The sequence below is a fragment of the Salvelinus sp. IW2-2015 genome, linkage group LG4p (genome assembly GCF_002910315.2).
Source record: "Salvelinus sp. IW2-2015 linkage group LG4p, ASM291031v2, whole genome shotgun sequence".
In the NCBI taxonomy this organism is placed as follows: Eukaryota; Metazoa; Chordata; class Actinopteri; order Salmoniformes; family Salmonidae; genus Salvelinus; species Salvelinus sp. IW2-2015.
In genome coordinates, this window is record NC_036841.1 from 22,939,384 (window position 1) to 22,951,888 (window position 12,505).

Consider the following 12,505-nt stretch of genomic DNA (forward strand, 5'->3'; position numbering starts at 1 on the left):
CCTTTAAATTGTTTAACTTGGGTCAAACGTTTTGGACAGCCTTCCACAAGCTTCCCACGATAAGTTGGAATTTTGGCACATTCCTCCTGACAGAGCTGGTGTAACTGAGTCAGGTTTGTAGGCCTCTTTACTCGCACACGCCTTTTCAGTTCTGCCGACATATTTTCTATGGGATTGAGGTCAGGGCTTTGTGATGGCCACTCCAATACCTTGACTTTGTTGTCCTTAAGCCATTTTGCCACAACTTTGGAAGTATGCTTGGGGGTCATTGTCCATTTGGAAGACCCATTTGCTACCACGCTTTAACCTCCTGACTGATGTCTTGAGATGTTGCTTCAATATATCCAAATAATTTTCCATCCTCATGATGCCATCTATTTTGTGAAGTGCACCAGTCCCTCCTGCAGCAAAGCACCACCACAACATGATGCTGCCACCCCCGTGCTTCACGGTTGGGATGGTGTTCTTCGGCTTGCAATTCTCCCCCTTTTTCCTCCAAACTTAACGATGGTCATTACGGCCAAATAGTTCTATTTTTGTTTCATCAGACCAGAGAACATTTCGCCAAAAAGTACGATCTTTGTCCAAATGCGCAGTTGCAAACTGTAGTGTGGCCTTTTTATGGCGGTTGTGGAGCAGTGGCTTCTTTCTRGCTGAGCGGCCTTTCAGGTTATGTCGATATAGGACTCGTTTTACTGTGGATATAGATACTTTTGTACCTGTTTTCTCCAGCATCTTCACAAGGTCCTTTGCTGTTGTTTGGGATTGATTTGCACTTTTCGCACCAAAGTACATTCATCTCTAGGAGACAGAACGTGTCTCCTTCCTGAGCGGTATGATGGCTGCGTGGTCCCATGGTGTTTATACTTGTGTACTATTGTTTGTACAGATCAACGTAGTACCTTCAGGCATTTGGAAATTGCTCCCAAGGATGAACCAGACTTGCGGAGGTCTACAATTTTTTTTTCTGAGGTCTTGGTTGATTTCTTTTGATTTTCCCATGATGTCAAGCAAAGAGGCACTGAGTTTGAAGGTAGTTCTTGAAATACATACACAGGTACACCTCCAATTGACTCAAATTATGTCAATTAGCCTATCAGAAGCTTCTAAAGCCATGACATAATTTTCTGGAATTTTCCAAGCTGTTTAAAGGCACAGTCAACTTAGTGTTTGTAAACTTCTGACCCACTGGAATTGTGATACAGTGAATGATAAGTGAAATAATCTGTCTGTAAACAATTGTTGGAAAAATGACTTGTGTCATGCACAAAGTAATGTCCTAACCGACTTGCCAAAACTATAGTTTGTTGACAAGAAATTTGTGGAGTGGTTGAAAAACGAGTTTTAATGACTCCAACCTAAGTGTATGTAAACTTCCGACTTCAACTGTATATGGCAGATCACTGGTTTTATAAATGCAAGGTTACACATTAACATGTGGACTCATAAATGCACCCACACACAAACACGGAAACTTACATACCCACGCACGCACACACACACACACACACACACACACACACACACACACACACACACACACACACACACACACACACACACACACACACACACAAATATATACACACACACACACACACACACACACACACACACACACACACACACACAAATATTACCACTTATCCAAGAGTGCACTCCAGAAGTGAAGGTAATCCTGCTCTCCTTCCCTCACTATATGTGCATCAAAGACCCGCCATTAAATTGTCAGAAATAGGGCCATCTAATCCTAAACCCATCCATGTACAGAGGAGAGGAGCAATCCAGTGGAATCATTAGCTCAACGGAGACATACAGTAGGGGGAAGGGGGAATGATTTGGGTCAAACAGATTTATTCTGGGAGAAATGTAAAACATTTGCTCTTATGGTTCACCATCACATAGCCTATAAGACCCCAGTTTTGTGCTTATGTTCTCTTGCCTCTACTGGCACAGCTCCCAGTTGAAAGATACTCAGTCTGTGAGGCAGAGGGGGGTAAGCGCAAACTATTTATTATTCATGGACTTCAGTTATTCATTAGACAGACCTGAGCCTCCTCCTGTAATGGCATGGGCAATCATGAATATTTACAGCAGGTACTTTATATTTAAACATGACTTGGTATAAATAGCTGGCCGTAAATGCCAGGTAAATAGCACTAGAATGGTAGTAAAAGGTTCTGGCTTGTGCGGAATCTTATTTTCAAGCTTGACCATTTCCAATATGGAGCTGTACTACATCTTGTTTTCTGGATGACAATCTATCCAGGTGACCAAAGAGCGAAAATGAGGAGAAGTCTAGAAGCATGATAGTAGCCATACATGAAACATTTAGACCTAGCACAAAAAGTCTACCAAGAATTGATATTTTTTGTCTAAACTGTAAAGGTCGCAAAAAGCCTACCTGCATATTTTCTCTGGAAACTTCTAAGTGAAAAATGTAAACAGAGCTTACGTAATAGAGTAACTCCCAACATCAAAGAAATGTTGAATGCAAATCTTTTCCCCTTGAGTCACTAAAACTTTTGCAACAACATCATTCTTATCCATTCAAACAGTTCCTGATGTTGAGACATGGTAATGTTCCCCAGAATGTCCTGACACTGCAGTTTTATATGCTGCTAGCTGCAGGCAGAGCAGAAAGGGGAGCAGACTTTACAAAGTAAAGAGGTAAATGGCGTTCATCATATTACAGCAGGGGGGGTTTCGCTGGTGTCTCAGCGGCACTCTTCTGCCATGCGCTCGCAGGGAGTAAACTTTCACTGCCGGCAGATGGTGATTTCAGTGTCCCAATAAGGCTTTCCAGTCGTAAACAACACAATGTCTCATTTCATCTCTCCACAGAGTTTAGCAGTCTAGCTGGTCTCTAGCTGCGGAATAAGGCCTGGCTGGGAACAATCATGACGACCAGCGATGCCACTATGAGCAGGCGATGGACACATGATCAGGACACACATGCCTCAACATGAAATAATAGCAGACACAGGTAATCTGGAATTGTACATTCACCATATGGTTAAAGGATTAGAGTGTAAATAGGGTTAAATGCAGATGGCTAATGAAAACCTAGTCTGTCTAAATATACTGTAATGTCAGTAAGTCTCATCAGAAAACATGAAAGATTTTTAGTCACTTTTTTAATGATTCTAGTAACAATCCAGTGGGGGTGTGACAGACATAAAGAGGAAGGATGTGCTCTCTGCTTAGTTAATTAGGTGTGATATGGCAGCCCAGAGTCTGTGGGGGGGGGCTCACCCTTCAGCTGTGCATGACAGGGCAGAACAGTGGGGCGTGACCAGCTGACCCTCTGTAGGCCTGATGTACCACAGGACCCATCTGGTCAGCCTGCTGTCCTGCCCACTGCCCACTGCCCACGCCACAGACCATCACCCTGTTACACACAGAGCCACCGCTATAGTCAGCCCTCCACCCTCCTCCACCCACATCCCCAACCACCCGTTACACACAGAACCACAGCTACGGTGGGTTGCAGATATATGGTAATAACAGGCTACTAACACCCTCAATAGCTCTAATTCCCTCCAAATCATGACCGGGTTGCTGACCATTTCATTACCAGTAGGTTAACTACTTCATGTGCTTAAAAATGAGAGGGGCTCGATATCAGTTTCATCAGGTCTTATTATGTCACAGTGTAGGAGATTGAGATTAGTATCTTTGAAATGACACTTCGTCTCAAAAAGTGTGTTGAAAAGAAGATACTTTTGGTCAAAAGTGTCAGGGTGTGAGTTTGCAGGGGAGCATGTGCTGGTTGCTGTTGTGTGTTTTTAAAGGAGATTGTGCCTCACCTCGGCGCCAAGGTCCCTCTATTCTCCTGTCTGTCTGTCTGTCTGTCTGTCTGTCTGTCTGTCTGTCTGTCTGTCTGTCTGTCTGGCTGTCTGTCTGTTCTGTCTGTCTGTCTGTCTGTCTGCTCTGTCTGTCTGTCTGTGCTGTCTGTCTGTCTGTCTGTCTGTCTGTCTGTCTGTCTGTCTGTCTGTCTGGTCTGTCTGTCTGTCTCTGTCTGTCTGTCTGTCTGTGTCTGTCTGTCTGGTCTGTCTGTCTGTCTGTCTGTCTGTCTGTCTGGTCTGTCTGTCTGTGTCTGTCTGTCTGTCTGTTCTGTCTGTGTCTGTCTGTCTGTCTGTCTGTCTGTGTCTGTCTGTCTGTCTGGTCTGTCTGTCTGTCTGTCTGTCTGTCTGTCTGTCTGTGTCTGTCTGTCTGTCTGTCTGTCTGTCTGTCTGTCTGTGTCTGTCTAGGGGTCGATGGGATGAGCTATCTGTGTGCTGATCGATTGCAAATGAGAGCCATTCAGAGAAACGCGTTGTCTGTCCACAGAGTGAGAGAGAGAGAGAGAAGCGAGAAAGAGAGAGAGAGAGAGGGAGGGAGGGAAGAAATCAATGTGCTGTCCTCTCAATATATGTCACAGCCAGACCAATTCTAAGCTGCAGAATGGAAGGTTGTGTGCATTTGCAAATATGATTCCTAGATAGCAGGTGGCAGGTAGCCTAGTGGTTAGAGCGTTGGACTAGTAACCGAAAGGTTGCTGGTTTGAATACCCGAGCTGACATATCTGTCAATATGCCCTTGAGCAAAATACTTATTAAGAATTTGTTCTTAACTGACTTGCCTAGTTAAATAAAGGTTAAGTAACAAAAAAAAAGACTGACCCTGTAAAACAACACATTTCACTGTTGTTATTTTGTTGTTCTTATTTTTTAGGATGCCAATTTGGTCAGGATGTGACTCTATGTACACTCGAGTTGTGAATTCTGGAAATTAAGTAAGCTAATGAAAAAATAAATTATCACAATTTGTTTGTGCCTGGTTGTTGGTTGAGTTGGAAGATACTATCTTTACTTTTACACTAACCCATAAATGGTGTGCAATTATTGTAACCATAAGAACAATTGGAGCATGGAGATGTCCTCATAGCAAATTGGGAAGGGGGGGGGACCTCGTATAACCATGGCAACAGGATCAATCATCTTAGATAGGCCTAGCTATCTTTGGCTCTGTCTGAGCTAACTAACCCTTGATATATTTGACTTTGCTGCCATTTAAAATGACCGAGAATACACTATTTCCCATGTATTTGGCCAACAAGACTGACCCTCTCAAAATGTTCAAGGCAAGAGGGTTGCAAACTTGACATCTCTACTAATGTTGTATAACATTTTTTTCCTCTTGCTTTTGGAAGTTATACAGATTGGAAATTGTATGAAATTGTATGAAATTATGAGTTTTAATTTAATTTTAAATATTAGTTTTTTGGTCAAATAACATCATTTTGAATTCCTAAACCCGCTTGGTTCTCCATGTTCACAAGAGCACCGCAATTGTATGGAGGACTGACCAACGAAACAGTTTTGTAGGCCTACAGCTGATTTCTTCGCCAACATTTCTTCTGAATGTGGATCATATAAGAACAAGAGCTTTTAATTCTGTAATCTTATGTGTAATTTAAATACGGCCATATTTAGCATGCACGCTGTGGGGAGAGTTGCCGCGTTCAAAACAACTGGGAACTCAGAACTGGGAAATCGGAAATCTCCGACTGGGAAAAATCGATCTGAATGGTCATCCAACTCGGAATTACAAATCTTTCTAGAGCTCCGACTTTCCGACGTGAAGATCACTGAAGTCATGATTTAACCTCGTATTATTCGAGTCCACAGTTGTTCTGAACGCCGCACATGTAGTGTAGACTTGAACATGCTGTCAGTCGTTGTTACATAACGGAAACTTTGGCAAGTGGGCTGAACTGGAGTAATTTAACACGGGTCAAATGTGGAGTCGCGGTGCGCTGTGAATACAGGCTAAATCAGACTCAAGACATGTCTTCCCGAGACTACGACTGCATAGTGATAGGAGCCGGGGTTCAGGGCTCTTTCACTGCCTATAACCTTGCGAAAAATAACAAGAAAACACTTCTACTTGAACAGGTTTGTAATTTATAAAGCGATTTGGCAACAGTTACAACGTGTCAACCAACAACATAATTTATATGGTGTCAACTACAATGCAACGACTTGTTGGTAGTCTACTTTTTGTAATTTAGCAGACGCTTTTATCCAAAGTGATTTACTGTAGTGAGTGCATACATTGTCGTGATGGTCCCTCATGGGAATCGCCATGTCTACCAACTGAGCCTACATCGCATAATTGCAGGATTGACTGGGTTATTATTTATTTAGAAGTGATAACGTTTTTCTTTGTATTTTTATATTTGGACTGGCTGTTATGTGTAAGCAGTTTTTCTCTTGTTATGTCAATCACTGACAAGTCACTAAATCAGACCACGTCAGCTAACATTTTTTAGATTGGTAAATTAGTCTAGCCAGCTATCTAAACTTGTAGTACTTTTTATTTATTTTTACCTTTATTTAACTAGGCAAGTCAGTTAAGAACAAATTCTTATTTACAATGACGGCCTACCGGGAACACAGGGTTAACTGCCTTGTTCAGGGGCAGCACGACAGATTTTAACCTTATCAGCTCCAGGATTCGATCTAGCAACAGTTAATGCTCTAACTACTAGGCTACCTGCCACCCCTTAGTAATATAGTAATCATGTTAGAATTACTGACAGCCAGGGGGCCTGKCCTCCAGGGGGCCCACATTGATTTTCTTAGTCACTCACTCAGAAATCATAAGAAAATGGAAAAATGTGTAGAATTGCAGAAAATTTGCTGTGAAACTGCAAAGGTTTCTCTCCACCCCATGGCAAAATGAGTAGAATTGCATGATTTATAAAACTGCTAAATCTTCTCTCCACCCCATGGTATAATGTGTAAAATTGTGCAAACTTGCTTTAAAACAGCAACGTTTTCTCTATGCTCCATGACAAAGTTTTGCTTAGGGCCCCAAAAGGCTAGGGTAAAAGGTCCTGTGAATATGACAATGGCAACTCCAACTCTGTTTCTGAATGCCTTGTTCCTCAGTTTGTTCTGCCGCACTCTCGTGGCAGCTCTCATGGCCAGACACGCATCATCCGCAAGGCCTATGACGAGGACTACTACACCCACATGATGGAGGAGTGTTATCAGCTCTGGTCTCAGCTGGAGAAAGAGGCTAACGTCAAGCTGTACAGGTGAGTACCTTAAGAAAAAGTATAAGGTCTGTCTCAATAGGGGGAAGCAGCGTTAGAAGAACATTGTGAAAGCTTTATACCAGAACACAGATTTGTCACATTCAATGTGTTTCACCAGTGTTCAAGCAGCAACTCAATCTGTGAGCTATAGATGGATGACTTTCTCATTACCCCGCACGTCACTGAATCACCCCAGACAGCTCCCTGCCTGCCTTTGAATGTGGAACAAGGATTTTTCATCTCAATAAACCCCAAATCTCATTCCCAGAGCGAGGAGGGTTTGTTCTTGTAAATACTACAGCAGGATCAAAGTTAGAGCCAGACTGTCAGAGCCTTCAACCTCTGCCTCCCCACCTAAAGCTTCCCTGAACCATTGTCTTAGTTTGAAAGCCATTTTGGTTGTCAGTATCAGTCAGCTGCATAACAAATTGATCATTATACTGTTAGATGACTGATGGATCAATCACCAGTCTTGTACCGCACCCATGTTATGTTCCCAAGGCAAGCACACAATAGCTATAGATCTCCCTCCCTCGGAGCAGCCATCCACGGCAGATGACTGATCGGTCCCCACACTAAGGCCACCTGTGCCCTTGGGCTGGCTAAAACTGCAGCACAATGAGAAATATTGAAGCTATGGCTGCGTGAATCTTTCTGAACAATTTGTATTTGTATTTCTCAGCCCTGAGGATAGACTTTGAGATGGGTTGGACGATAACCAAAAGCCCTTTGACTACAGGCCGTTCTGCATAGTAGTATGGCCACACATACATTACAACCAGCAAACCAGTGTCACACAGCGTGACATGGGTGGCATGGAAGCATGTATCATGTTTAGGACCTTACATGCACTCACGCTTCACTCTCTCCTTCGTTCTCACACACATGTGCACAKACACACACACACACACTCCTAAAAATCTCTGATGAACGGGTAAGGCCGTTAGCAGGTGCTGGCTCATGCGTCATGTCGGTTGACAGATGTTGGAGCAGCCTTTAGAAAGCACTGTTCTCATAGGGCATGCCAGCCATCCATCCATCAACCAGACTGCTGCATTAGGGCCCCCTGTTTTTCATAACCTTTCACTCTGAGATCTTATAACTTACCACAGGCTAGGATTAAATATTCTCAGTGTACTCGGTTTACAAACTGTTGTTTCATCAGATTGCCTTCATTAGATTAGATTGTAAGAGACCATCTGTGATTTACAGTATGCTTACAGGTAAGCTGTTGATTGATTGTGTGGTTCAAACCACTTGCAAATGTGACGACTGGGTTTTCATCCAGGGTCTTCTATGTATCACACACAGAAGGTTGGTTGGCACCTTAATTGGGGAGGACGGGCTCACAGTAATGGCTGGAGCAGAATTGTTAGAATGGTTTCAAATGCCATTCCATTCGCTCCGTTCCAGCCATTATTATGAGCCATCCTCCCCTTAGCAGCCTCCGGTGGTATCACAAGACTGTGTTAGTCTGCTGAGCTAAAAGCCATTAGCTCGGGGGGCTAACGCATGTCTTCAGGTCTCAGACATGGTTATTCATCATGTGAGCATGGTTCTCTGAACCCCAATGATTTTAGTTTAGCGCTAGATCAATTCCGTATCACGGAAGATCCGCATTATAGCGCAATTGTAATTTAAAGGTAATTTCCGGTTGAGCCAACATATGCAACYTATACCGTGAATTCAGTCTCCGTAAACGCGGAAAGTTGATTCTACATTTGAATTGTGCTATTGTGCGGATCTTCCGTGATACGGATTGAATCTAGGCCTTAGTTTATCTTAGTTGATTTATTTCCACAAATGAAAACAGGACATTCACTACATGATGATTATGACCTCCTCTCCCAGACGTACAGGTCTGCTAGTGATGGGTCCAGAGCAGGGGGACTACCAGGTGTTCAAGTCCACCCTGGAGAGGAACAAGGTTCCCATAGTGATCCTGCCGAGGGAGGAGTTCAGCCAACACATCCCCCATGTTAACCTGTCCCAGGGAAACGCAGCCCTGGTGGACACCACTGCCGGAGTGCTGTACGCTGACCGCACACTCAAAACTGTACAGGTAAGATGCTGTACACTGACCGCACACTCAAAACTGTACAGCGTAAAAGATGCTGTACGCTGACCGCACACTCAAAACTGACAGGTAAGATGCTGTACACTGACCGCACACTCAAAACTGTACAGGTAAGATGCTGTACACTGACCGCACACTCAAAACTGTACAGGTAAGATCTGTACACTGACCGCACACTCAAAACTGTACAGGTAAGATGCGTACGCTGACCGCACACTCAAAACTGTACAGGTAAGATGCTGTACACTGACCGCACACTCAAAACTGTACAGGTAAGATGCTGTACACTGACCGCACACTCAAAACTGTACAGGTAAGATGCTGTACACTGACCGCACACTCAAAACGGTACAGGTAAGATGCTGTACGCTGACCGCACACTCAAAACTGTACAGGAAGATGCTGTACACTGACCGCACACTCAAAACTGTACAGGGAAGATGCTGTACGCTGACGCACACTCAAAACGTACAGGTAAGATGCTGTACGCTGACCGCACACTCAAAACTGTACAGGTAAGATGCTGTACGCTCCCACACTCAAAACGGTACAGGTAAGATGCTGTACGCTGACCGCACACTCAAAACTGTACAGTAAGATGCTGTACACTGTCCGCACACTCAAAACTGTACAGGTAAGATGCTGTACGCTGACCGCACACTCAAAACTACAGGTAAAATGCTGTACGCTGACCGCACACCAAAACGGTACAGGTAAGATGCTGTACCTGACCGCACACTCAAAACGGTACAGGTAAGATGCTGTACACTGACCGCACACTCAAAACGGGACAGGTAAGATGCTGTACGCTGACCGCACACTCAAAACGGTACAGGTAAGATGCTGTACACTGACCGCACACTCAAAACGGTACAGGTAAGATGCTGTACGCTGACCGACACTCAAAACGGTACAGGTAAGATGCTGTACACTGACCGAACACTCAAAACTGTACAGGTAAGATGCTGTACGCTGACCGCACACTCAAAACGGTACAGGTAAGATGCTGTACACGACCGAACACTCAAACTGTACAGGTAAGATGCTGTACCTGACCGCACACTCAAAACGGTACGTAAGATGCTGTACACTGACCGCACACTCAAAACGTACAGGTAAGATGCTGTACACTGACCGCACACTCAAAACGTACAGGTAAGATGCTACACGTCCGCACACTTCAAAACGTACAGGTAAGATGCTGTACACGACCGCACACTCAAAACTGTACAGTAAGATGCTGTACACTGCGCACACTCAAAACGTACAGGTAAGATGCTGTACACTGACCGCACACTCAAAACAGGTACAGGTAAGATGCTGTACACTGACCGCACACTCAAAACTGTACAGTAAGATGTACACTGACCGCACACTCAAAACGGTACAGGGAGATGCTGTACACTGACCGCACACTCAAAACGGTACAGGTAAGATGCTGTACGCTGACCGCACACTCAAAACTTACAGGTAAGATGCTGTACACTGACCGCACACTCAAAACGGTACAGTTAAGATGCTGTACGCTGACGCCACACTCAAAACGGTACAGGTAAGATGCTGTACACTGACCGACACTCAAAACTACAGTAAGATGCTGTACCTGACCGCACACTCAAAACGGTACAGGTAAGATGCTGTACACTGACCGACACTCAAAACTGTACAGTAAATGCTGTACCTGACGACACCAAAACGGTACAGTAAGATGCTGTACACTGACGCACACTCAAAACGGTACAGTAAGATGCTGTACACTGACCGACACTCAAAACTGTACAGGTAAGATGCTGTACACTGACGCACACTCAAAAAGTACAGTTAGATGCTGTACACTGACCGCACACTCAAAACTGTACAGGTAAGATGCGTACACTGACCGCACACTCAAAACTGTACAGGTAAGATGCTGTACACTGACCGCAACACTCAAAACGGTACAGGTAAGATGCTGCTGTACACTGACCGCACACTCAAAACTGTACAGGTAAGATGCTGTACACTGACCGCACACTCAAAACGGTACAGTAAGATGCTGTACACTGACCGCACACTCAAAACGTACAGGTAAGATGCTGTACACTGACCCACACTCAAACTGTACAGGTAAGATTGCTGTACACTGACCGCACACTCAAAACTGTACAGGTAAGAATGCTGTTACCTGACCGCACACTCAAAACGTACAGGTAAGATGCTGTACACTGACCGCACACTCAAAACTGTACAGGTAAGATGCTGTACACTGACCGCACACTCAAAACTTACAGGTAAGATGCTGTACACTGACCGCACACTCAAAACGGTACAGGTAAGATGCTGTACACTGACCGCACACTCAAAACTGTACAGGTAAGATGCTGTACACTGACCGCACACTCAAAACTGTACAGGTAAGATGCTGTACACTGACCGCACACTCAAAACGTACAGTAAGATGCTGTACACTGACCGCCACACTCAAAACGGTACAGGTAAGATGCTGTACACTGACCGCACACTCAAAACGGTACAGGTAAGATGCTGTACACTGACCGCACACTCAAAACGTACAGGTAAGATGTCTACACTGACCGCACACTCAAACGTACAGGTAGATGCTGTACACTGACCGCACACTCAAAACGTACAGGTAAGATGCTGTAACGCTGACCGACACTCAAACGGTACAGGTAAGATGCTACGTACACTGAACGCACACTCAAAACTGTACAGGTAAGATGCTGTACGCTGACCGCACACTCAAAACGGTACAGGTAAATGCTGTACACTGACCGACACTCAAACTTACAGCAAAGCTGTACGCTGACGAACCTCAAACGTACAGGTAAGATGCTGTTACAGTGACCGCACACTCAAAACGTACAGGTAAGATGCTGTACGCTGACCGCACACTCAAAACTGTACAGGTAAGATGCTGTGACACTGACGCACACTCAAAACTGTACAGGTAAGATGCTGTACACTGACCGCACACTCAAAACGTACAGTAAGATGTTTACACCCCAACTCAAAACTACAAGTAAGATGCTGTACACTGACCGCACACTCAAAACGGTACAGGTAAGATGCTGTACACTACCGCACACTCAAAACGGTACAGGTAAGATGCTGTACACTGACCGCACACTCAAAACTGACAGGTAAGATGCTGTACACTGACCGCACACTCAAAACGGTACAGGTAAGATGCTGTACACTGACCGCACACTCAAAACGGTACAGGTAAGATGCTGTACGTCTGACCGCACACTCAAAACTGTACAGGTAAGATGCTGTACACTTGTCTCCGTTCCCCCGGGGGTTTGTCTCACTTCTCTCCTGGTTTTCTCCTCGTCCGC

The 12,505-nt window shown here is 44.5% G+C and overlaps 1 protein-coding gene across 4 annotated transcripts in view; it reads left to right on the forward strand.

The window, feature by feature from the left end:
* The first annotated feature begins 5,716 nt into the window (after positions 1-5,716).
* The window catches only part of pipox (pipecolic acid oxidase), a 23,257-nt gene continuing 16,468 nt past the window's right edge, over positions 5,717-12,505 (forward strand). The window contains exons 1-4 of one of the 4 annotated variants that reach the window (XM_070438967.1): positions 5,718-5,939; positions 6,939-7,087; positions 8,939-9,113; positions 11,885-11,920. In XM_070438967.1, coding sequence (XP_070295068.1) covers positions 5,832-5,939; positions 6,939-7,087; positions 8,939-9,113; positions 11,885-11,920 — 468 coding nt within the window. In that variant the 5' untranslated portion in view covers positions 5,718-5,831. Of the gene's footprint in view, positions 5,940-6,938; positions 7,088-8,938; positions 9,150-11,884; positions 11,921-12,505 lie in introns of all 4 variants that reach the window. The other 3 variants (XM_070438969.1, XM_023982887.2, XM_070438962.1) reach the window with 3 other exon arrangements.